The sequence below is a fragment of the Megalobrama amblycephala genome, linkage group LG14 (genome assembly GCF_018812025.1).
Source record: "Megalobrama amblycephala isolate DHTTF-2021 linkage group LG14, ASM1881202v1, whole genome shotgun sequence".
NCBI lineage: Eukaryota > Metazoa > Chordata > Actinopteri > Cypriniformes > Xenocyprididae > Megalobrama > Megalobrama amblycephala.
This window is the reverse complement of record NC_063057.1, coordinates 10639210-10666211: the sequence shown is the minus strand read 5'-3', so window position 1 is coordinate 10666211 and position 27002 is coordinate 10639210. Positions and strand designations below refer to the sequence as shown.

At 41.6% G+C, this 27002-nt stretch overlaps 1 protein-coding gene across 8 annotated transcripts in view; it reads right to left on the bottom strand.

The window, feature by feature from the left end:
• The window catches only part of pcloa (piccolo presynaptic cytomatrix protein a), a 63122-nt gene that overhangs the window by 25611 nt on the left and 10509 nt on the right, over positions 1-27002 (bottom strand). For 5 of the 8 annotated variants that reach the window (XM_048156993.1, XM_048156994.1, XM_048156992.1 and 2 more), the window contains exons 5-10: positions 23371-24469; positions 21471-22550; positions 9760-12348; positions 5336-9581; positions 3528-5065; positions 865-2917 (exon numbers count right to left, since the gene is read on the bottom strand). In XM_048156993.1, coding sequence (XP_048012950.1) covers positions 865-2917; positions 3528-5065; positions 5336-9581; positions 9760-12348; positions 21471-22550; positions 23371-24285 — 12421 coding nt within the window. In that variant the 5' untranslated portion in view covers positions 24286-24469. Of the gene's footprint in view, positions 1-864; positions 2918-3527; positions 5066-5335; positions 9582-9759; positions 12349-21470; positions 22551-23370; positions 24470-26361; positions 26981-27002 lie in introns of those variants that run through there. The other 3 variants (XM_048156995.1, XM_048157000.1, XM_048156999.1) reach the window with 3 other exon arrangements.

Sequence of the window (27002 nt, the reverse complement as noted above, 5' to 3'; positions counted from 1 at the left end):
GTGAAAGAGTTTATTCAAAACCAGACAGGAAGAGACATGCAAATCACTTGTGCTATTTATTAAATGAACATCAAACATGCAAACACAAACTGGCATGATAATTACTCCAGGAAATGCTAGCAACATGCATGAAGAGTATCATCTATCACAGAGAAATTTATGAATGAGCTATGACATTTGTATATAGGCTTAGAGGGTATACATTTTCTCTATGGAAGGAAACTAAAACTTTTTAAAAATACATTTAAAAATGAATGCCTGACCTTACACAGAATAATACAGTTTGTTGTGGTGGAAGTTTTAAATATAATTCATCATATCTATAAAGCAAACTAGAGGAAGTGAGATTCTGTGTGTATTATTATTTTGATGAATTATGCTGAGAAGAGTTTGCTAGAAGGCACTTTAAGATAACTAAACAGATGACAAAATCAAGAACATATGCAGCTCAATTGTTAACAAGCAGCTTAACTAAAATTTTGAGGGTCATAAGGCTATTCCTCTGCTACAGAAAAGAGAGAGTTTATCCCATTCAGAGAGCACATGTACATATTGACTGAATGTGCAGAGACTGAAAGCATGCACTATTCACACAGAAACAAAAAGTCAGTCTGCGAAGAAATCACATGCAAAATTCACTTCAACTAGAAATGTTATTATAGAAAGCCAATTGGGACATTGTGATATTAGTTAAGCATAGTGCAATGAAGCTTAAACAAAACAGAAAAACATATATATTCAGAGAACTGATGCCTTCATATAGACAGGAACGAACACTTACAGGATGACACACAGATAAACAAAAAGCTGAAACTGTGTATGAAATGTTACTCCAAGAGGACAGTCTGTGGACAAACAAATTACCTTCACTATCAGACATGGTGCCCTGCAGATCATCCATTAGTACATAGCCACGTCCTCTTGAAGGATCTTCTCTGAGATGTTGCTGTTGAGGGTCTTGGAGGGACATGCATGACCCAAACTGATCACGGGAGTCAGCAGATATGGGTGGGAGCGGACCTGCAGATGCCCGTGCCATACCCATTGGCTGACCTACGGGACTCAGTGGGCTCTCTTCCTCTGAGTTCTGTGCCACAATAGGGATGCGTCCACGCCCACCTTGTACAATGGGCAGGCTTGTAGGTTTTGTCCTGCCTGATGGAGTCTGGAAAGCTGAGGTCTCTGAGGAGGGGTCACCTTCTGCTTTGAGCCTCAGAGAAGAACTTGAGATGTCCCTTTTAATGGACAGGTCAAGGCCATAAACAGAGGAGGGTCTAGAAGAAGGCCGTGACCTGCTTCCACTGGGGTAAGCAGAGTCTTCTCCCAAAGAGGACCTCATGCCTGGGCTCAGATTCAGGCTTTGGCCCAGATTAAGTGAACCAGCCAAATTGGCTCCAAGTGTGGAGCCCAGGTATTTCTGCTGTTCTGCAATGTTTTTGCGAAGCCCAAAGGTGATCTCATCCTGCAGAAGTCTGCTTGACCTGGGAGAAGCACTACTAGACCCCAAGTAGCTACTATAGTCTGTTTCTAGACCCCTGCTATCCTGCATTGAGGAATACTTGCCAATGTTGCTGGTGTTTTTGTGTTTCTGGTAGAGCATAGATGTTGGGAGTTGCTTGGCAGCCTGTTTCTCTAAGGTAAGTCTACTGATGCTGTACTTCTCAGTTTTAGGATAGGCCCTGTAGCCTCCACTAGACACTCCAGTGCTGGGGGTATAGTGATGTGAGAGTCCAGCAAGCTGCTCTAAGCTTTCAGTGCCCCCTGTGCTTCTCCTGAACTCCTGTTTCAGTTGCTGTTTTAAAAGCTTCAGTTCAAACGGCTCTTCCATTGGGTCCTCTTCATCTTGGGCCTTACCATAGGAATGAAGTCTGGAGGAACTTCCCAAGTAGTCTGTACTAACATCTGCAGCAGCATGTCTCAGAAGACGCTCTGCTTTGGCAAGCTCCCTCTCAGCAATGCCATAGCTGGTGGATGAAAGGCTACCAGTGCTCTTTGCAAGTTCTGCTGCATCTTCTAAAAGCATGTAGCTCCTTGGTGTTTGATGTTGATCTAAGTCTGAATAGAAGGAGTCAGCAGATACATTGGACATTGGACTTACTGCCATGCTCCCAGCACGCTCTTCTAGGCTATGCAAGTCAAGGTGGTTGCCATATTTTCCTCCCAAGTAAGATGAAGTGTCATAGTTAGTGGCAATTTTGGTAGAATCTAATTCAGAGAGGAGAGCAGCTTGTTGTCTGGCTTTCTGCTGGAGCAAGAGCATTTGGTGGTAGCTCTGTTGTTGTGAGGCAGTCAGAGAAGGAACAGAAGAGTAGATGGATTGGGATTGGTATGGTGACTGAGGCTGGTACAGGGATTGCTGGTACTGTGGGTACTGGTACTGGGAATACTTTCCATACTGGTCGTGCTTGGTCTGTGGAGGAACAAACTCATCAAGTTCTGACTGTGGTGCAGTACGTGGTCTCTCAAGCCCATGTCCACTGACCTCCTCTCCACTTCTTGTCTCACGAATGTTACTCACCTCACTGTCAGACATGTAGTCACGGTCCTCTGCAACACTCTGCAGATAGGCCCTTTCCCTCTTCTCCCTTTCTTTGAGCAATGCCTCCTTTCGTCGGTTAATGCCCATCTCCAGGTATCGCAGCTTGGCATCAATCTCCTTTTCTTCCTCATCCAGTTCAGCTTGCTTTTTACGCAGTTTGGAGGACTCTCTCTCAACCAGGTCTAGTTCACGATCAATGTCCTGCAGAATTTTTGCCCGTGCCATGTTAGTGCTCCGGCAGAGACGACGACGAGCTGAGCCAGTGCTGTAGGCTGTTTGTCCAGCATTGACAGCCTCTTCCTCTGAAGGTGGGTTAGGAAGGGTTCTTTTAACTTTCTTTTGGGTGCCAGATGGAGTTCCACTTGGAGATCCCTTTGCCTTTGGAGGACAAATAAAATAGCAATATCAGTGATAAAATGACAAACGAGTATTTTATTCAAAAAACTTATTTTTAAGCTGAATTGTTCATTGGAACAAAAATAATGCATTAAATGCTTTAAAGATGGTTTCATAGAAGCACTTTAAAAACAAGCAAAAAACACTTGTGTTTTCCAGTTCGACTGAAAATAAAGGAGAATGGTAAAAAAAAGTCTCTGGAGGATTTTGTTTACTCATGACAGATATGCCTTGAGGATGGAAAAACAAACACATACTCTATATCTGCTGTGCTGCTGCAATGCTTTCAAAAGGGCATTCAATAAACACTGAAAATATTAAATAAGACAGCTAGCATGTCAATGACAATCAGGCCTGACAATAGGACAATAACATTATCAATCAAAATCAATTGAGATCTGAAGAATAGCAAGATATTATACAATTATTTTTTTTTTTATCAAACTGCTTCATGGCATTCAAAATTTGAAACCACAGATTAAGAAAAAAATACTTAGAAAAAGCAAGTAAACATTCAATGAAATATCAGCATTTTTTGAGATGAAGCAGTGATATTAAATTAAGCAGTCTTATAATGATCATTTATACTCACAGAATAACCCTCAGAATACTGGAAATTTGCTGCTGCCCTCTCTTCTGCAGTTGGGCTCATGGGTTTGGGGTCAGACATTGACCTTTGTATGACCTTGGGTGCCCTAGGACTTGTTGGTGGACCTTTGGATAGATCAGTGGCAGAGCGTATTCTCTGTGGGCTTGTGTCTCCAAGGGATTTCTCATAGGACAAATACTCAAGGGATTTGCTAGGGGATACACAAGGGGAAATTGGAGAGTACAGAACTTTTGGGGATTTGGGAGGACCTGGGGCAACCTGGAGAGTGGCAGCATCTGCTTGGAGGTGAGGGGACTGGCCTATATCAAGTGGAGTGGGGCGTCTCTTTGGAGAGGAAGTTCTATCAGAGTCAGGATAGTCTACTCTAGCATCTAGCTGCACAGAGTGTCCCCTTAGTGTTCCAGAGGAGTCTGTTTGTACAGAGATTTCAGTTAGGGCCTGAACTGAAACAGCTCCTCTTTCACCTATGCCATTTTTACCACCTCGTGGTCTACTGCGCCTGCCTCGAGCAGGAACTTCCCATTCATCCTGGTCTTCATCATCTGTCTGTACACAGCTGTCAACACTTTTCTTTGTACTTTTCTTCTTCCTTCCTGCAGTGTAGGCCTTTTCAGTATTATCCTCTTCATCAGTCTGACAGCCACTGTCCATCTTTCTTTCTCCCACCACAACAAGAGCCTCTGGCAGGACTTCACCTGGATACATTTGCCTGAACTTCTGTTCCTCCAACTGTTGTCTGAGCTGTTCTTGGAGTCTTTGGATCTGCTCTAACTGCTCCTGTTGCTGAGCATAAGTCTCCTTTTGCATCAGAAGGTGGGCCTGTCTCTCCTCTTCTTGCTGACATAGTATTTGCTGTTTCATGGCCTGGAGTTCTTCCAGTTCCTTCTGCACAAGAAGCTGCTCCTGCTCACGGAAACGCTGTATCTCCTGCCTCTCCCATTCAAGTTCTTCAGCCAAGCGCTGCTGTTTCATCTTCTCTAGCTCAAGAAGCTCACGTTCCATCTGGTACTGTCCATCTCCTGGAACCATTGGTGAAGACAGAGCTTCTAAAGAGGCTGCAATTGCCTCAAGTGAAGCATTTGTGTAGGTGTCCAGTGCTGCCACTGTAGTGACTGTAGAAACTACATCTGAGAGAGTTGTAGAAACACCAGTCTCCAGATTTAAGGGTAAGTCGCTTTGTTCTTCTGCTGTGGTTACAGCAATTGTTGAAAGAAAGCTGTGCGATCTAGTAAGAGGTTGATTCTGTAGAGATGACAATGATGGCATAGTATCACTTGTGTGCATGCCTGATAGAGTATTGTAGGATGTGCTGAAGATAGAACCAGGCTGGGTGGTTATGGCATATGTAGAAGGAACTGGTGCTGCTACAGAAGAATAAACAATGCCATTGGAAGATCTTAGGACACTAGAAACACCATAGTGGGTTCCAACTGCTGAAGTAATCCTGGCTTGTGTGTACTGTGGAATTGTCATTCCAGTGCACACTCCTGTTGATTTGCTTGAATAGTCCACAGCTTCACCTGTTAAAAGTTCATTTTGTTAGATTTAAGCTCAGCACATTAAAATAGCGCAATGGTAACAGCATCAAGGCACCCATGCACCATCCAAAGGATGAAAATGAAAACAGCAAAATGTATATTGAATAGCATGCAGCAACATGCAGACACACCCAAAAAAAGAAAACATGCAAAATTACATCCCAAAAAGAAAAAGAAAAAAAAATCAGCTGGGAATAAGTAGAGGTAACTCAAAATGATAACGAGAAGAAAGATCTTCAATCTCGTACTGACCTTTCACTGACATTTTTCCAGATGTCAGGTCTACAGCACCTTCAGTAGCCTCCTTGTAATCAAAGCTATGCTTACTTTTATATAGGAAGAGACCAGCCTCTGCCAAGTTTGTATCAGACATTGAGGGTTTAATGCCACCAAGACCTCTCATACCATAGGGAGTACGATCATATTGATAATGGTCATCTCTGTAGCCAAAACGATCCTCTGGTAATGGAGCTGAGGGCTGCTGAGTTGTACAGCTACTTGCAAAAGGAAGCTTATAGACTACATCACAGCAGACTGCTCTTCTTCCAGCAGTAAGATCAACTGGTTTTCCATCATCCTCTGTAATTAAAGCAGTGACCACCTCTGCAGTGGACCCATTCATTGCAACCATGGTCTGTGCAGGTTTTACTGTGGTGAGATCAACTGCACCTGATAAACCTGTTTCTAGACGGGGAGGTATAGTTGCACCAATGCTATTGTTTGCAATCGTAGGAGCTATTGTTACAGGGACAGAGTGAGTTTTACCCATTGTTGTTGAGAGATTTATGGGTTTTTCTGGTTGAGAATCCACAGGCCTATAAATAATTTGAGTCACAGGCTCAAAGGATTTAGCTGTTGTAAGTTGGAGAGGCATTGATGTAGACAGAGATACATCACTACCATAAGCTACAGTGGCTGTGCATGTGAGGATGGTGATGTTGTCAGTAACCATTGAGACTGAGGAAGTATCAGTGCTTAGGTTTACTACAGATGATTGCACAGCACTTTGCTGACGTCCACCACTATCAACAGCAAAGGACTGTCGTCTTGACTCAGAGGAAGACAGATCCACACCTTTCATGGATGTCTCTGCATCTATCTTTGGGGTTCGAAGATCCACCACCTCACCAGGATGGTAGGCATGGCCATTCTGTACTTGAACTGGTTCAGGTTTTGTTTTTTCTTGAACAATAGAGATGCCAGTGGCTCTTGAAATGGGATGTGGAGGTGGTGTTCTTTCATGCACAACAGACACTGTGGTTCTTTGGACTTCAGTGGTAACTACCTGAACACCAACATTTGGAATAATTGACTGAGGCTGTGTTGAGGCTGAAATAGCCTCATAGACGTGACTCATGCTAGAAACTACCTTCTCTGGACCACATATTTCTTGACTTTCAATAGATTCAGTAATTCGTGTGAATGCCAATGGTACTCTAGTTGTTTGTGACTGTGGAGGTGGTTGAGGTGGTGAAGGAGGTGGTTTCTGAGGTGATTCTTGGCTAGGACTTATTGAGGCTTGGGTTGTGATACCTTCTGTAGGTGAACCGGGCTGAGATGGCAAAGTAATAACAACATATGTGTCACGTAAAACCTTTCCAAACCTGGGTGATGTAGGGGACTTGAGGGGAGATGTGGTTCCCGTCCTACTCTCGGCAGAAGGACTCAGATTAAGGACACTGTCTGCACTGCTTGTACTCAGTATGGTAGGTCTCGAAGGAATGTGGACTGTAAAAGGTGGCTGAACACCAGCTATGGGTTTAGGAGCTATGGGAGGTTTAATAGTCTCTCCTGGTTTGTGACTGAAGGTTAGGCCTGCAGGGATTGAGGATGGCTTTGGTGGTACAGGAGGAGGAACATGGGGCTTGTAGGCTGGAGCAAGCGGCTGTCTTACTGGTACACTGTCCCCTGTGGTTGGCATGCCAACTGGAGTAGTTCTTGGGGGGACCTGAGGTGGAGTCTTTTTGGGATACACAGAGGGTTTGGGCAGTGTTGGAGGGGGAAGGGGTGGAGGAACTGGGATGTCTGCTTTTTCCAGAGATGCAGCTCTGCGTGGTACTATTGGTTTGGGAGGAACTGGTGGAGCAGTTGATATGACACTAGGTATAGTAGATACTATATATTGTGGTACAGTGGACAAGGGTGATACACTTACAACTACTGGGGCTGACGCCCTTGCAATTACACTAGGAACTGGTGATATAAAAGAGTCAATTTGAGTAGGGGCTGATGACTTGGACAAGTCAACAACACCTGTCTGCTCAATTTCTACATCTTTCTCTGTGGCATCCTGTGAGTCAACTGATACTGCAGGTGATGCTGCTTCTCTTTGTAGTGACAAATCTTCTACAACTGGCTCTGAGACTGATGTTTTCTGGAAAGCCTCATCCACAAGTGGTTCTGGTTCAGTCTTTGTAGCTGAAACTGTAACTTTCTCAGAGTCCTGTGTTTGATCAGAAATGCTCTCTTCGCCAGATTCCTCTTCACCCGATGAACACTGTGTCACTTTCAGATCAGGTATAGGCAGTATTCTTCGTACGGGTGCGTTCTCAGTTTTCTCAACTTGGGCTACTGTTGATCCTTGTGCAGTGCCACTCAGATCAGGACCTGCTTGAGTTGGACTGGTTCCTGGAGTCAGCACTGCTCTTTGCTTCTTCATAAGTTCTTCATAGGCTGCCTCTGCATCTAATAATGGTCTTCCATCTTTCCTAGACTGACCTGTGTTGCTTGACGACATAGTGTCTTTGCTTGAGTCAGTATCGTGGTATATAGTTTCTGGTTTAGGAACATCTTCTTCTTTTGGCTTTTTTTGTGTTAGTTCCTGTTCCTTAAGCATTATCTCTTTCTTTCTTTGCATCATGTCCTCATAAACCTCATCAGGTGATCTCAGAGTTTTTTTGGGTTTCTCTGACACAAAAAGCTTGTCAGGTTCTTGCTCACAGGATGCATCATCAACAAGAGACCTATACGCATAATCCTCTATCAGCATGCCTCCATAAAGAGATTCCTTACCAGGTGGGGGTTCGTTTCCCTCATTAGTTGGAGATTTGGCTTTGAGAATGATTTCTTCATATGCCTCATCTGCACTTCTTAATGAATGCTTTCCTTTTTCTTTGAACTGATTATCAACATGTTGCTCATCTGTTGGAGAATACAGTGAGACTGAAGTTGGTAACTGATACACTTTTTGGACTGCAACAATCTTCTCTGGGAGTATCTCAAAGCTCTCTGGTTCTGACTCCATGCTTGGGGAGATGTCTGAGCAGGAAGACCTGCGGAATTCCTCCATCTCTGCTTCCTGTCGTAGCTCTTCTGTGGGAGAAGCATCCTCAATTGGTGAGAGGTTGCTTGGCGGAGTTTTGGGTCTTTCTCTCCTTCTCTGTGCGCGTATCTCTTCTTTGTCTTTCTTTGACTTTTTTCCTGTGCCCTTCTGCTTCTCCTGTTCTCTTAGAAGTTCCTCTTCTTCTCGCAGCTCCTCTTCCTCTGATGAATCCTCAATTGTAGGAAGCACCTGACCTGGCTGCCGGTGCTTTGCTTTCCTCTGCTGCTTGCCCTCACCACTAGTTCGAACATGACTTGGGCTGCTGCTGTCACTGTCTTCATCAAGAGAAGACAAAGATGTTGGAGATGTTCCTGGGGTAAAACTGGATGCATGTAAACTGGAAGAGCCTTCGCCTCTTGACCTGTCATCAGGAGAGTCTGTAAGGCTCTCTAGCTCACCGTCATCTGATGTCTGACGTACAGTTGCTGTACTGTTAAGCTCAATTGTTTTGAAATGCCGTATGCCAGCTCCACTGTCTACTGAAGGTTGTTCTCCTTTAGCTAATTCTTCAATTTTAGTTACAGAGATAATACTCTTCCGTTCAGGCTCATCTTCTGGACTGATACTGCTCTTTTTGAGAAGACGTCTGGCCTTGCCTGATTCACTTTTGTCCTTTTCATCTTTTTTTGCATTCTGTTCTGTTTGCTTCTTCTCTTGATCTTTGATTTTACGTCTGTTTAGGTTTTCTTCATCAGACGGTGATGCATCTTCATCTGCGCTCATCTCTATGATCTGCTTCCGGATAAAATCCTCTTCATCCATTGGACTCTCCATTTCTACTTCCTTATCTCCAAAAGTCTTTTTGCTTTGTAGTTTAGGTGAAGGTTCTCCCTCACTACTGTCCTCAAAAGAATCACCTTGGATATCAGTTGGAACCAGAAGCTTTTTACGGTCTTTTTTTGAAGCATCATTCCTTTGCTCTTCAGATTCTCCATGCTGGTCATCCTCCGAGCTGGGTTCTGGAGACATTGGCAACACCTCCAGTCGACGCTTGACCTTTGGAGTTTCAGTTTGTGATTCCTCTTTAGATGATGACTGAGCCTCTAGTATTGGAAGGACAGTACTTTCCAACTTGGCCAGGTCTGAAGGACTTGTGGGGCTGCTCTCTCTATCTTTCTCGCTAGGCTCCTTCAGTAGCTCATTGTCTTTTATTGAGACAGCAGCCTCTTCTTTGTTCTACAAAATAGAAAAAATAATTAGATTTTGAGCTGTTTTCAAGGCATAATAAAAACATGCATTATTTTTAAAAAGAGAAATGAAAAATAACTACATTAAAATAAACTTTGGGATACTATCTAGACAATGATCCTAGAGTATGTACAATAAATACCTCTACAGCTACATCTACAGTTACCTCTCCAGATTCATCAAATTTATTAGGCTTTATCAGTGGCTGTAGCACATCATCCTGTTTCTCTTGTGGTTGAGAAGTCAACTTCCCCTCCTCTGATTTGTTTATTTCCTGTTGGCTAAATGTAGAGGATGGGGAGGCTAGTTCTACATCATGGTCTAGGCTATGGGGAACACATTCAGCTGTATATTCAAGTTTAGATTTTTGGGTGATTTGCTGGTCAGTTACAACCAGTGCCTTTTCCATCAGCTCCTCACTGAGTAATTTATCTTTCTCACTAGATATGGTAGATGTTACAGCAGGGGTTTGGGCTTGCTGTGTATACTGCATCTTTTCAGGCTTAATCTCAATTACTGTTTTTATGTCTTCCTTCTTACTAAACACAGGGGATTCTATTTTATGTTCAGTAAGACCCTTTGGTATGGCAGACTGTTCTGGAGCCTTTTCAATCACCGCATCTGGAATCTGCCCAATATCATTCTGTTCTGGCAATAATCTTTCTACCATCTCAGTTACAAAAAGGGTTTTTTGTGTACGATGCACCTCTTCATGCTTAATCTCAATTACTGCTTCTGCGTCTTCATTCTTGCTAACCACAGGAGATGAGGGAACTTCTATTTGCTGGTCAGTATGACCACTTGGCATGGCAGACTGTTCTAGACCTGTTTTTGTCATAGTGTATGGAATCTGCCTAATTGCCTTCTCTTCTGGCAATAATTGTTCTACCATCTCTGAAACATTTTTATTATTAACAGAGGACAGTTCATCTCTAATGACTATATATTCTTTCTCATTCTCTGTTATAACAGCATCTGGTTTTTCCTCATAGACTTTATCTCTTTCTGATGTTTTTTTCTCTGATTTGGGATCAGCCTCTTGAAGGGCTGGAGGGCATGTATCTCCCATCTTTTCGTCTTCTCTGTTTTTATCTGGACAAATCCCTTGTTCAGAGAAAGTGCTTTCAGGACCAAATTCAAAATTTTTGTTGTCAGAAACAGTCTTAATAGTAACTTTCTGCTCTGTGTTCTCGAGTATCTCTAAATCTCCACCTGCTTGATCCGGCATACATTTTTCCAGCTTTGTTTTATCTGTGCTCATCTGTTCCTTTTCCAGTGACTTATCCTCTTTTTCCTCACATAGATCTTTAGTGCACTGCTCCTTTGGGTTATATTTGCTAACATTTACAAATTCATTCACCAATATTTTTTCTGTGAAGTTGGGGTCAGTAACTGGAGATGATGAGGGCACATCTAACTGTGTCTGTGATGTGTCCTCTACCTCTATCTTATCTTCTGTTAGACTTTTTTCAGAGATTTCATCATTTTTATCTACAGAAATATAATTTTCCACAAGGCTAGAATCTTTGCTAGTGACTTCTGACTTCTCGAATGGGTCTTTCATCTCTCGCATTTGTACAATATGCTCTTCCGTGTCACATACATTTAAATTGTTTTTGGGGGTTAACTCTGTATGGTCTGTGAACTCCTCTGCTGGTAATTTGTTTTCTAAAATGCCCTCCACTATGCCACCATTTTCCACACTTTTAAGTTGATCTGCTTTATTTTCTGGCTCTGCAGATTCTTCTTGATCAGTAACATTATGGGATAGCTGATCATCACTGGACTCAATACTTTTTGCCTCAATTTGTACAGAGGCCTCAGGTTTCCTCTCTGGCACATTCACTATGCTACTCTGATCAGGATCAGTAGTTGCTGTCTCGATAGAGCTTTCCTTTACAGACATGTTATCTACTGCATCTAGATTTGAGGGTAGTGTGAGCTCTTCAGATTGTTTCTCTGTAGTCTGACTGTGTGGTTCCTTGCTTATTGGAGAGCAGGCATTGAGCTCTGTCATTTCAATTTGTGTGGCTAGCTCTGATGTCTCAGTGGATTGTGTCTCTATGTCTTTCTCTAGAATAGCTTCCATGTCACTAACCAGAAGGGTCTGAGTAACATTATTAAATATAGGGGTTTCCTGGCTGCTTTCAGGCTCCGTTTCAACTCTGTTAGTGCATTCTGGCTCTTGGACTTGGCACTGTTCTGGCTCACTTTTCTCTGCTTTTTGTACCTCTGCAGGCGCCTCAATTTGTTCTACAGTTTCAGCCTGTTCTACATCTGCCCCTTTAACATCTGCTGTCTCTTCTGAAACATGATGTAAGGGAGGGGCATCTTCCCTAACTATTTGCTCAGGTGGAGTCTTTATGCTCTCTGTGTTTTCAGTCAGGGTGCCAAGTGCGTGTTTTTTGCTCTCTTCTGGTACTACCTGTGTACTTTTTGGTACTGGCTCTGCTGTAATCTCTTGTTCTGTATCTGTATTTTTGACATCTTTAGCATCAACTTTGGCTGAGACTGGCTCAGACTTGTCATCCGGGGCCTGAGTTATGCTGGGCATCCGTGTTAGCCCTTTGGCAGGGGTGGCAGTGGCAGTGGGTGCAGGAGAGGAAGGGGTAGAGGACACTGCACGGGCTGGGGAGGAGGGAGGGGTGGGTTCATGTTTGGCTGGTAGCTTGGATGGAGAAGGCGGAGGTGGCATATCCCCAAGTTGCCCGGAGAGAGCCCTTTGTGTCTGGCAGTTTAGGCAGAGCCATTCTTTCTGTAAAAAAAGAAGGAATAATAGCATATTTGAGATGAAGTACTGAAGGTTGAAGTGCTATTTCCATCCTCTGTGATTTTCCATTCAGTGATTTTTCCATGTTGCACAACACAGTTAACTAATAAAATTCTACTGCTACAGCAAAAGGATAACTCATTCTATTTCTGGAGTGTTTTTTAAATTTATGTAACTCAAGAGATGGTTCATTTATTATTAATAGTAATGGGATGAAGCTTTATCAGCTCAATGTCAGAAAAACTTGTTCAGCAAAAAACTGTACCTCAACTACAGTTAAAAATGATGCTAATGTATGTGTGGGGTGAACACATATACATTCGTATGTGTGGAGGTGGGTGTATTTATCTTTCTGTTTAGGCGAATGCCCATTGCTAATCGTGAAATAAAACAAGCTAAAAGATTAAGCAGGCTTAGGCGGTGCTTTGGGGATACAAGGTATTTCTCCAACTTACAAACATAGGATAGACAAAGTTGATGTTTCTGATGAGAAAGACTTAAAGTAAATGTGTCTATTTGAAGCTAATTAAATCTTCTAGAAGACACATTTGAAAATGCAATAAAGGAAATAGGGTCTATAGTTGTTTGTGGAAACTAGCATCCTTTCAGCTTAATTTACTTTGAGAGACCACAAGGGAAAAAATTCCATCCCCCACTTAAGCCCTGATTGTGATTTGAACACAGCTCAATTAAAACTAAACAACTGTTTATAATGGCTGTTTCCCCAAAATTATTGCAGCCCACACAAATTTATTCAGAAAGATATATTTTCTAGAGAAAAACACTGGAGCTAATGAGTGTTACAAAAAGAACAACGCTTGAACTGAACCTTGTGGCATCAAGAAGAGCACTCCTTGACACTGGATGCACCACCAACAGTAACGTCAGAGATGAATATTACATGTTTGTGGGGGATGTAGATGCCACATGCAGGCAGTCCTCTCATGAGGAATCATGCCCCACTGGCTGACGTAAATCCAGAGCGATCTATGTTAGGCTTCAGTGCTGAGGCATGCTTAGCTATGTTGTGGTTCTCCAATGGCTTAGCTGCAGGGTTTAGTCTAATTCTAGAGGAGGTCTGGGATCCCTGTGCCATGTGAGGGCAGAGACACTCTGAGAAAAGGATATTTCATTCCACACACAATGGGTTGTATGGCAAGGCCTAATACTGTACAGTATGTAGTGTACAAAGACACAGTTCAAGGACAAAGACACACAATCCAAATGAAACCAAATTAAAGATAGATGTGATTGTAACCTTATGAAAGTACTTGTATTTCAGCATTATGTGGTAAGGTACATCAGAAGAAATGGAAATATTATTCTTCTTATCTAAGGAAACAATGACCAATAATTAAAGAGCTAGGAGATAAAATGTTGAGATTCATAAAAAAAAAAAAAAAAAAAAAAATGACTGCTGATGTAGATAAAATAACATGAAACCCCCCAGGTTTTAAAATAAGGAAGAAAACAAAAACAAACAAATGTAAACACTTTCAAACAGTCAGGTCAACATTGCAGTAATGTTCCCTGAATCACATCATTGCCAATCATAATGATGAAGAGCAAAAACAGATGTCTGCGCTCACTTCTATTGCAGCTTGAAAATAAAACATGAACTTGAAAATGAAAATGAACCAAGTTGCGCTCAACTCCTTTTCATGTAATCTCCCTATGTGCCAAATTACAAATTACAGATCAGATGTGGGCAATGTACTGGATACTTGGATCTGAATTGAAACATCTCTTTGACTTGCAGGTCACAGACTTCAATTATGAAACATCAAATTTGAGTCATTTTGTTCAATCTCTGGCCACTAACAGCCAACCACCTCTGCATGATCTGGCTAGCATACTCAACTAGCCTCATAAACTGAGGCATTAAATCCAGCAGCCTTAGAGGTGAAGAGACTGTGACTGATGCAAAATAACGAGAGCATAGGCAGTCACATGATTTGTGGCTTGGGCTGAAAACACTGCTTGTCTCCTCACCACTCATTCTTTCATATTTGCTGAGTTTGCAGACAGGGATATCAGACACAGCTACATGAAGTTTTTATGAGGACCTATATAATCTATGTCAGACTTCTTTAGAGCAGCTCAGCACAAGGGATTGTGTCTCAGATTTATTACAAATTATTTGGAAGGAAAATTTATCACATATAGGACGGGTATAAATGGGTATGAAAAAAAATGGCACATCACAATTTTATAATTTTTTTTAAAAGTGGAAATATATCCCATTAAGTTTGAATGAAAAAAAAATGCAACCACAGCACAGACCAATTTGATAAAACAACTACTACAACAGAGCACTATTCATGAAAATTCAAAATTCAAAAAGTACAGTAAGAAAAAAAAACTGTGAAGAAATCCATTTCTCTTTTTTTAATGTGGTGTTACTTCAAGAGTGATTTTAGCTGCTTGGTTACAGAATCTGCAAAAAAATCTTCCCACATAAATGTAGGCTATTCCTATTCAGAAAAACTGTGCTTGAAAAGCCTTATCCAATGAGCACAGAAGAGGTGGGTGTGTTCACTCTCAAAGCCAGAATGTGTGTATGTGTGAAATCTGTCAATAAAGGTGTGAAACTGAGCTAAATTTACTAAAAGCCCAAAGAGTAAAACAGGCTTATTCTGCTAATGTAATACACTCCCTTACAAAATGTACCATGTCAATTAAAGTTTCCTTCAAAATCGTTCTTTACAGTTATTTTTTACAACTGTAAAAAATAAATAAATAAATAGTTATCAGTACACATAAAGCATAGCTACTCCAGTTATACTATAAGTATATCTTGAGTTAGATATAAAGAATACGCCTTTTTTAATTTATATATTTAAATGTGACCAAATTAAGTATTCAATCAATTTGTTTGTACTTCTGTTGTATACAGAAAAAGCAAACAGATATGAAGTCACATTTTCTCAATAACCTTTCCACACACTTCCTCCTCCAAACTCTAATATCATTCGCCGCCTCCTCACTCACTCTCAACTCTCTTTCTTTCTCTCCTCCTCTCACATCCGCTACCCCTCTTCCTCTTCTTATTAGCTACAGTAGGTCTGTGTGTGAGGTTCATACTTCCTGTAAGACTCTGTGTTGGCACCATACCGATTTCCTGGTGCTGCCTGCATGGTTTAAATTTGCCACGCCAGTTTTTATTATACTAAGCATATGATGAATGCTGAGACTAATGCCTTAACAACACATAAAAATACAACAAAAAATAAAAGAAACACTGTAGATAACTCACTGTATTTGTGGACTACAAGGTAATTGTTAAAGACCCCATTAAATAAAAAATTAAGTTTTATATCTATTAGTTTTGAAGTCAACTTAAAGCTAATGTAGTCCTAAAAAAGTATGTTTAAGGAGATACACACATTAAAATTTGTGTCTCTCTTCCTGTGAGAATAAAATAATATAATATAAATACTAATTAAATAAAAATATTGATTTATTCCCCAGTGTACATATACAAATCTAGCAATTTGTTTATGCACATGCACACATTCACTGCTACAAACATAGCCTACCTGTTACAAATGGCCAGCATGACATATGAAACATAAATGTATTTCTCAGTGGCGAGATTGCTGTCTTTGTACACCAAGAGCTTTGTTTAATGGACGGAGTGCCTAGTGGCTGTCTTCGTCGTGCACACACACAAAACACCTTCACATCTAAAAATACAACTGCTTTCAAATCATCAGGGAGAGAATGGCACTTGGTGGACACTGCAGGAATGCATCTGGCCTAAAAGAGAGCCTTTCAAGCTCAAAGGAAAACACACATAGTCACATACACGGCAATAAAAACTTACTGCCACAAAGAGGACCATCTCCCATAATGCTCTGCAGTCATTCTTGGCTCTGCCTCTACCACTCTTTTGCCACTCTGGCTATTTTTGCCTCAGTGTACTGGAAAGTACAGAGGCACAGCTTTGTCTGTGAGACAGACAGACAGACAGACAAGTGGAATAAGGGACAGATAGACAGGACTGAGAAAACATACAATTTAAGTCACACAGTATGATTAAACCAGGAATAAATAATGAATATTTAAACTCCAGAAAGAAATGAGGAATACAAATATTTGGTCCCTCAGTGACAGGACATTCACATGGACACATTGTCCTGTAGATTAAGAGAGCCAGAGGAAATGCACGCTAGAAATCAGAAGATAGCTAAAGATAAACAAAGCGAACATCATAATCAAACAGACAAGCGGACAGATCTCCATGGCGATGGAAGGCACACAGACACACACGTCTGTACACATTATATAAAGTGATCAAATAGACAGATAGGGAGATGGAGCTGTAGCTATGGGAACAGAACAACCAGACAGAGGAAGGCTGAGCAGCTCTTTAAGGTGGATATTATGAAGTATTCAAGTTGAAGTCTTTCAAGGCAGGCTGTTTAACTTCTCATTTCTAGACAAACAAACAAAAAAAGTAAACAGACTTGCAAAAGTTTATCCATCTGAACCTCTCAATACAGGTTTCATATCTTCAGGGTTGCCAGGTTTGCGTAACAAAACCAGCCCAATTGCTATTTGAAACCCGCCCAATCACGGCCAAATCTAGCCCAATTGCATTCCGGGGAAGTCCCCTGGTAAAAATTGTGTTCTGGGGGATAAAAATCATGTTCCAGGGGGTCTAAAAAAACTGCGGACTAAAAAACAACCCATGGCAACACTGCGGAAAACTGCAGACTTGGCAACACTGCATATCTTTGTAATTTCTTTTTTAAATTCATTTTAAAGATAGATTTAGATTTCATTGGTTTACCCTTGTTACAGGCCCAGACTTAATATTTCCTAAAATATTAAAATCCATCATTAAAATTATTAGATTTTAAAAAGAATATGACACATTTTAACATTTTACACAAACATTGACTGTTCCTTAATTGTGGTGCATTTTCACCACAATCAACAATTATGTAAAATATAAAAATACTGAAATATTTTGTGAAATTGTGTAAAAATATTTAGGATATATAAAATGATAGCTCTAAAATTGCTAAATGCTTAGCAATTTGTCTGCCATTTTAATCCAAAAGTGTTAAATTTAATTTCCACCACAGAAAACTATTAAACATAATGCATAATTTGAAATGTGTTCAAAATGACAGGGTGGTGTAAGTTCATTAAGTTTGACATTTTAGAAAAATTACAAAAATTAAAGTTGTTTTAGAGGCAGAGCAAGCAATTTTGATGAAAGATTACGAAGAGAAACTTTTTTTTTTTTTTTGGAGAAATGTGCAATGATGAATAATTTACAATAAGTCCAGGAACACATTAAGAAAGTAATGATTTAACGTAGACTTGAAAAATTATATTAACTAGAGAAATGCATATTTTAACATTTTAAGATATGTAGTGACAATATTATTCTCTGCTGAAATGCATCCTTTTTAATCAAGCCTGAATCAAATCAGGTCAAATGCAGAATGGGATCGATCACGCCTGCTCTACAGCTATGAGAAACAGCACAATAGCATAAAGCAATTCTGGCTGTTGGATGCTCAGATTCAGGGAGGTGGTGGATTATGTAAAACTGGAGTTCTGCTCTGTCTGAGGGAGGCCATGCAGTGCTGTATCTGACCCCAGGGTGGAAATACTGAGAAAGGGGAGTCAGCTAAATCTTTTAGGCTGTTGGAGTGGGAGGTGGATGGGTCACAGTAAGCGTGAGCATGTGGGCATAACCCTGGAGGATATAGGAATGGAAAAACAAGAGACAGCATCTTACAAGATCTCAGACAAACAACATGTACTTGATTTCATGTTAAACAGGGCTGTTTGTGACTGTATACATGGAATGAATGGGTTATCTTTGAGGTGGGGGCGCACTGTGGGGAGGGATGACACATCAGGTGGCTGGCAACTGACTCAAAGCCTAAGGCAGATGGCCAACCAAAAAAAAAAAAAAAAAAAAAACACCCAAGAGTGTGAAATCTAATCCCTGGTCCAGTTCACTGTGGGACCGTTGTGAAACTGTCAACACTGTGCCACATGGAAAAAAACGTCACACCTGATTTGTCCAACAATACGTACATCAATAACCATAAAAGCACAATGTTATATAGCTCATTGGCTAAAAGGACATGTGCAATTAAGCACAGATCTGCCAATTATGATCTTGGGCCACTAAAAACACTGATATAACATATAGACAACAGAATCTATATACTGTCAGTGGATACACCCAGGTTAAATACCATCAAGTTAAGAGAGTATTTCAGGTTCAAAACAAAACTTCTGCTGAACACAAAAGAAGATATCTTGAAGAATGTCGGCAACCAAACAGTGGACCATCAACTGTTTTGTAAAACAGATAAACACATTTTTGTGTGTTCAGCAGAAGAAAGAAATTCATACAGGTTTGGAACAACTTGAGGGTGAGTAAATGATGACAGTATTTTCATTTTTTTAATTGACAGCATTTGTGGCATAATTTAAAATCATGCAATATTTTTTAATTCTTGCAATAAAGTCATAAAAGCTTAGTAAGATAATTTTTCAAAATAAAATGTAAAGATGCATATTGTTTCCTTCCTGTGGTAATAGTTTTGCAAAAGTCAGTACTTTAATGTCAATGGATTGGCCCCATTCACTTCCATTGTGCCTCAATGTAACCCTGATATTTGGACAAAATTAGTCAAAATTACTTCAGTGGTAATCACCATTATGCCACAAGTGTTGGCAGTTGATTTCAACTTGTATTGAACTTCTAATATTACTGCGAGACATGAGCAAAATGTTAGTTTAATTAAACAAGGCATGTTAGATTCTGTGTAGATTCTTAAATGCTTGTTTTGTTTTATAATTTACATTGACTGTGTTGCCTAGGGAACATTTCCAACCTTCTTCAAAACAACCAGCAATAAATGCCAAGAATGAGAATGAAGAAAGAAGAGAGATGAAATGGGAGTAATGGGAGATTCTAATTCAGTTCATATGACTCTATAGAGGAGGGTGGAATGAGGCAGAGAAGCAGCGCCAGGAATTACAGTCACATGAATAAGTGAAAAACCCGATGGAGAAGGTGTGTTGCCACTGGAGAGACAGAGGAAAGAGAAATAATCAACAAAAACAGAGATAATCTTTGAAAGCCAAAGTGTGTCATATTAAAATCTTGTGCATATTGAGAGAATGTGGCCCTTAAGTGGCCTTCAGAAAAACTCAGCTGTTGCCCTTTAAATCCTGTTAGCCAAAACAGATTACTACACACACTCGCACACAAACTCTCATATGCACGCTCGCCCCATGTTGTCACAGCAAAAGTAGTGTTGAAACCAGGAAGAGAGAGAGAGACTAAATCTAATCTCAAGTGAGGATGTTACTCAAATGGAAGCGCTTCAGCACTGATCCCGATAAAGCAATTTTGTACAGCCTTGAGCCTTTTTGATCAGAACAATCTGGCAAATAAACAACACACAGCAAAGGCATGTAGTCACATGTATTAATGTCTACAATAATAAGGCCAGTCTACAGATAAAAATGACAGGACTGTCTCTACTTTCAGTTCTGGTCTTAGCTAAACTGGGATCAGTGTTGTCAGCCATCTTGGTAGGATACTCTTGACGGAATAATGATGAGCGAAGTCATTAGCTGTACAATGTGAGGTGGAACCAGACACACATGCTCTGGCTAATCTGTTTGGAAAACCTGAAACAGTCTCACGGGATTACAGAGAGCTTGAGCAACCTGGTGTACAAACCCACGATCAAACACACTGGGTGGTTTACACGTGAGAGCCATCAAATGCCGTGGTGCGCGGGTCAGAGCATGTCAGATTAGCATAACCTGTTCATAAGGACAGAGGAACACGTGAAGTTCCTTTGAGGAATGTGTAAAATTGTGTATTATTTAACACAGTATGGAGAAAATCTAACTTCACGCAAAAGAAACAATGCACTAAGTACAATAAAATGAATAATGACACAAAATGTACCAGGGTATACCTGATAAGCCTTATTGTGCAACAAGCAAACCTTGAAGTGAATGAATTTAAATAAATAAATTTAAAGAAATAAGACCAAAAAAGCACTGCGAGATTTGATATAGTTTGAGGAAGACAACTTTGTGTCCCTTAGGAGACAATTATTAGCTCTGAGTCACACAAGCAGTTACCCTCACAGGACAGACCGATGTTGACACACTGGTTTGTGTGCAAGTGTTATTCTACACAATCAAATCACACAGAGTCAAAGCATTTTTGTGACTTTACCAGGTCTGGGAGGGAAAAAAAATCAAATCTCCCTGATTTCCAGGCATTCAATGAAAGTGAGAACCCTGTAATTAGCTACTGTAATTATCTACTATATAATATAATTCAGTAGTTAATTATAGAACATATAGTAGCTAATTATAGAACCTATTAATCAACAAAGGTCCTTAGTGCACACACATTCCTTAACACATTCACTCAAAGAGGCTCAGGGTGCATTGAATTACACAGTCAAGCTTTTTAAGTAAACAGGGACAAGAATGATGAGACTTATATTGTATAATACAACAGAACAATCAAATCTACAAAGAGCAACAGCAAAATGCCATTCTCCAGAGGAATACATGAATTGTAGCTCACCTAAACCAATTTAAAAGCACACCTCTGGTCACCAGAGGTGATCTAACAATGAGTTACCTGTTAGCTTTGATGCTGTCTATATGCTAATTTACTTCAAGAAGTTGACAAAAATCTCACTTTAGCACATTTACACACTTAAAGACTTTCTCTTCCTTGAAAATGGACCAAAAAAACTGATGACTCATCTTGTTCACAGGCACATACACAAATTCTTGTCCAATAAAATACCCTCTAGAATAAGAATGTCCCATCCTCCTAAATTATAAATACCACCTGCCTACGACAAGCAAAATAAAGTAGCAAAAGTAGTCTTTTGGTGTTGCCGGCTGTGACGAAAAACTAAAAAGCTCCTGCCAGCTAAAAACAGAACAATCCCTTTGAGGTGTTCTGCCCCAACTTCCTGTTTCAATAGGAAATCCCCCCCCCCCCCCCCCCCCCCCCCCCCCCCCCCCAAAAAAAAAAACTCTTACTCAAACATTTTAACAAGGAGTTGCCGCAAAACTCTTACCTCTGAGAGATGTGGAGTAGGGTTAAATCCACACAAGTTGCACACAGTCTTCTGGCACTCTGTACATGTACTGTAGTTGGGCGACTCTCCTGATCCCACATTCAGCTTCACTTTACAGAGAGGACAGCAGGATTGGGTGTCAGAGCCTGATTCTTGAATCGGAGGCACCTCTACTTCTCTAGATTTTGGAGGGGATGTGTCCGCTGATGCTTTTCCTTCACCAGTTGAAGGTTTTGGAGACACTGGGTCTTTGGAATAAGCAGGTGGCGTGTCGGGAGGTGACTCTGAGCCTGAGTCGGGGAGGGATCCAGGAGGGGAGTCTACGTCGGACCCAATGGGGGAATCAGGGGGCGATCCCAGAGGAGATTCGGGGGGAGACTTTGATTCTTCCCCAGAGATGAGATTGGTGGCAGAGCTCAGAATGGATGAGCCAAAACCAAACATCTTTCCAGAAACACTCTCGGCAGTCTGAGAAGTTGCTGCCGGAGGCTTTGCCGACTCAGTGAGTCCACTGAACCCACTAAAGAGTTTTCCGGTGACCGACTCGCTAGCCTGAGCTGTGGAGCCAGCCTGAGGTTTGGATGACCCACCAAAACCACTAAAGAGTTTCCCTGTGACTGACTCGGTAGCCTGGGCACCTGCAGAAGGTTTTGTCACCTCTGTCAATCCTCCAAGACCAAATCCCCCAAAAAAGCCTCCTCCATCCTGTTTTGGGGTAGTTTTTGCTGGAGAAGGCTGGGGACTACCTTTTGGGCTCTGTGAAGGCTTTTGAAGAGGAGGAGGCTGCCCACGCTTGGCCCCTAGTTGTTCAGGGTGAGGTCCCTGATGTGGTCCTGATTTTGGTGTTGTTGGAGGTGTACTTGCTTTCCCTATATCCGCAATACTCTGTTGTTTAGTCAGCATTGGGGGCTTCTTCCCTGGCTCACCCTTTGAGGGAGACCCAGAAGGTGGCTCTTTCCTTTGTGGGGAAGGAGGTGCTGAGCCCTGCTTGGGGGGCTGTTTCATCATTGGAGGTCCAGGAGGCTCCATACCCCCCACTGCCCGCTGCATCTGACAGTTCAGACACAACCATTCCTTACCCTGTGGAAACAAGCAGAGAAGGCACGTGAGCACAGTATTATTTCTGTAAGAATATTGATTTGCAATTGTGGTTTCCTCACGCTTATTGTACATAAAAAATACTTCAAAATATTTTCATTTATACAGCCAGCGACTGAACATAAACATCCAGTATACAACATTTTCATTTGCAGCAAACTTTCTGTTATTAAAAGCTCTTCATACTTTTTGTATTTATTAGTAACCCCTGAAAGCCATGACTTTATGATTTAATTACATTCATTTTATTTCATTTATTGTTAGTTTGGAGTCATTTATTGTGATGCACACTTTAAAATCCTTTAAAAAAATCCTTTAAAGAAAAACACTGTACACTCAACACCGTGTGACTAATAGTGTTGTTCCCTATAACATGGACCAGGAATAATGCCAAATGTCTGTATAATCACTGCCTTTATAACTCATGAATGTAGTTTCTAAACACAGTGAAAAACAACTTCCTCCACTTCCTGTCTGGGTGACGTAAGTAACCTTGATAATCTTCCACCTACTGTGCAAATACTTGATACTAAACTCAGGATGAGAGGAATTAGTGCAGTGTGAATATCAAGCAGAACCAAAAAGGTGTTATTAAAACAAACCCAGCACAGCTTCATTTACCAAGTATGAATTGAATTAAGTCTTCAATGAAAGTCTCAAAAAATTTAAGCCTTGTATCTTCTGTATGAAAAAAATGTCTCTACATGTCATTCCTCTTATCTATATTTAGATAATAATTTAGACCAGTGTATAATGAATGTCACTGATGTACCAAGGACAGCAGATACTGTATGTCTCTTACCGCTGAATCTGGTGGACTGAAGCCGCACAGGCTGCACACCTGCTGTTTGCACTGAGTGCAGGTGTTGTAGTTGGGTGGCTGGTCTTTGGCCTTCACATTCAGCTCTGTAGATTTACAAAGAGGACACATTTCTTTCCCCTGAGTAGGCCCAGTTTTACCAGGCCCTTCTGATTGAGCCCCTGGCCCAGGTTTGCCCGGCTGTTGAGGTCCACTGGGTTTTCCTGCAACCCCTGGACCAGGTTTCACAGGCCCTTGTTGCTGGGGGCCTGGTCCTCCAGGTTTGGGTCCTTGCTGTTGAGGTCCAGGTCCTCCAGGCCTGGGTCCCTGTTGGGGTCCTGGTCCACCAGGTTTAGGTCCCTGCTGTTGGGTTCCTGGTCCTCCAGGCCTGGGTCCCTGTTGGGGTCCTGGTCCACCAGGTTTAGGTCCCTGCTGTTGGGCTCCTGGTCCCCCAGGCCTGGGTCCCTGTTGGGGTCCTGGTCCACCAGGTTTAGGTCCCTGCTGTTGGGCTCCTGGTCCCCCAGGCCTGGGTCCCTGTTGGGGTCCTGGTCCACCAGGTTTAGGTCCCTGCTGTTGGGCTCCTGGTCCCCCAGGCCTGGGTCCTTGTTGGGGTCCTGGTCCACCAGGTTTGGGTCCTTGTGGTTGAGGACCAGGACCTCCAGGCTTGCTTTCAGGCCCCTGTCTTTGCTGAGGAGGTCCCTGTCCTTTAGGAGGACCTTGCTGAGGTGGCTTACCGCCTTGCTGCGGAGGACCTTTCCCCGCTCCACTCTGTGGTCCAGGAGGCTTTCCTTCCTGCTTTGTAGGCTCCTCCTCCTCATCATCACCAAACAAACTAAACTTTGGGATATTGGCAGAGGAGACAGCAGAAGAAACTGCACTCAGGGGGTTGGCCCCACTCAGGAAGCCAGATGAGAACATGCCGGTTCGTGGTTGTTCTGGGTCTTTTGGCTCCTGCCGGAAACGTGACTCAAGGAGGCTGAGGGAGGAGGGGCTCCGTCCAGGCTTTGGCTTGGGAGGTGGCCCCTCTCCAAATGCATCAACAGTCCGACTCTTACTGAGACCGGCTGAAACTCTGGTGCCACCAGCTTGAGTCTCTGGTGGTCTGTGGAGTGAACAGACATAAGGTCAACTTCTCATTCATTAGTCTCATTCATTAGTCTCAAGTCAGCATATATTTAGTAAAATCTGTGATAAACAGAGAGGTGCTTTATTTACTTAATAGCTATTCTGGATAAATTCCAAAACTACATTGCAAAAGGCATTGCAAATTATTCAGACAATCAATCAATAAAACCAAAATCAAAATTCATAAAGCAGAAAAATGTAAATCTAAAAGGGCACCATGGTCACAGTATCAGCTAGCTAAACAAGAACGACACATATATCTGATAACATATAGTTTATTATTGATGTCAGAAAATAATGTAAATTATTCCTTCAGAAAACTGCAACAACAAAAACTAGTAAAAAAAAACAACAACAGGTTTTTGCTACAATTTTTAATAAGATGGAGAATTTAAACTGCTAACTAAGGACTTTCAGGCCACCAAAAAAGCCAAAAGCCCAAATTATATTGTTTAATCCTTTTGTGCATTTCTAACAAGATACAGATGTATTTATACAAGCCAGAAGTACATTTTTACATCTATAAAGGTGTAAGACTTTTTCCTCTCAATATTTAAAAATATTATACAATATTATAAAAGTTGCTCTAGCCTATATGCTAAGTGTAGAAAAATATAATCATATTAATATTAAACTATTTATTCCAAACAAAAGCTAATTTAAAATTAATTTAAAATAATTTTTCGTTTTTGGCACATTGTAACAATCATTTCATGTCAGTGCATCACTACTATTAATCCAATGGCTGTTCAGCACAGCAACCTGAACTGCTGGTTGTTCTCGTGGGCGTTATTTTACATATATTTTGAGTGTTCTGTCATTCAGCCACCCAAAGAAGATCATCACTCCACGTCCAAGATCCGTATTGTTTCCAAGCGAGTGGCGCTCTTCCCTGTGCGCGTTTCAGCACCATGGACAGCGAACAAACTATAATAATCGCTTAAACTGTAACGCGGTCCTTGCTCTCAGGTGTAATACTACACGCACGCTCCCAAAAATAAGCAAAGCGATCAATGAGCATGATGGCATTTATGCTTGCGGTGCTATATTTAGTCATATTAATATTTATGCCCCTCCCCCCATTTGCGCTTGGGTAAAAATAACACATTTACGCCAAAGCAACTTTAAAGACACAATTCAATTAGCTTACGAATGAGATCATGTCAAAGGGGATGTCGATCGCGTGCTTTCAAGTGATCGAATTTTCATAGACTTGTGTTATTCCCAGGCAGTGTTTTCCAAACCAGCTCATGACATCACCTACACAGCCCATAGGAGGAAGATGGAGTGTGCATAGAGAACGCAACGGCGATCTGGATACACAGAGGACGGATATTTGTTAGAGAGGATCATTCATATTTTTCAAGGAAATGTTTATTTTTAATACACTCTATCATGGACTGAATAAAGAGGTTTACAGAAAACTACATTCATTAAAACACTATACACATCAATTGTGCTGTGTTCACACATAGTGACCCACCATATTAACGATGATGAGACCAATTATGAAAAAAATAATAATAATAATAATAAAAACGTTTTGTGGAAAGCGGCGGTAATTTTATCTATAGGCTGTGTCGCTGTAAAACAGTAGTTGACTAAGAAGGTATTGAATTGCAATCATATGAATGTCTGAAAATTGGGCTGGAATAAACATCTCCTTATAAATCGACCGTAAACATGCAGCAAGAGCGTGAATGGGTGTGATCATGTTTTGCATCGGTGATGCTGTCGTGATTGTGCCAACCTGCAGTGCCCTGATCAAAACACAAGCCCATCATAGAAGCGTTCAACACAAGTGCTCGGTCACTGGAGGGATGGACATCATCATCGTTACTGCATACATTTATAGACACTTCAACTTGCCTGGACTGCGCTTTGGCCATAGCGGCCACAAGCTGCTTTCTTTCCTCCTCAGACAGATTGCTGAGGTCTGCCTCCACCCCTGCGGGCATCTGGATGAAGCCACCCTTTCCGTCAGGTGCGAGTCCCGCTGGTAATCCAGCGAGCGCCCCTTCGCCGCCTTCCAGGCTCGCTTCGTTCCCCATGATAGACCCCCTTTCCTTTTAATCCCCCTCCCTCCAGCTAATTACGCGGCGATACGGGTCTTAATGTCCGGAATAAGGCGACAGCGTCGGTATCCGCAGTTGTTTTGGATGCATGGCGTTTTATTTCTCCATTTCACTCGAGGGTCGCTGTGGCGTTAACGCACATCCCGAGATCAGAGCATCTCCGTGCGGGTGTAGGTCTAGAGTTGTGCGCCTCCCTCCTCCATCCATCCATCCAACGCGCATGTCCCGCCCCTCACAGGTGATCATAAGACGTCGCCGTAGGAAAAAACGGAATTAAAGGGACAAAGCGCCTTAGAATTAACAAATCTTCTCATAATTATCCTGTTTATTTTGCTTTCAAGTCGAGCCAATAATTCCTAATTAGCGATCTGATTTGGTGGAGAGCAACTGGGTTTGTAGTAACAAGACGTGCACTAAAGCAAGCATGTTACACAC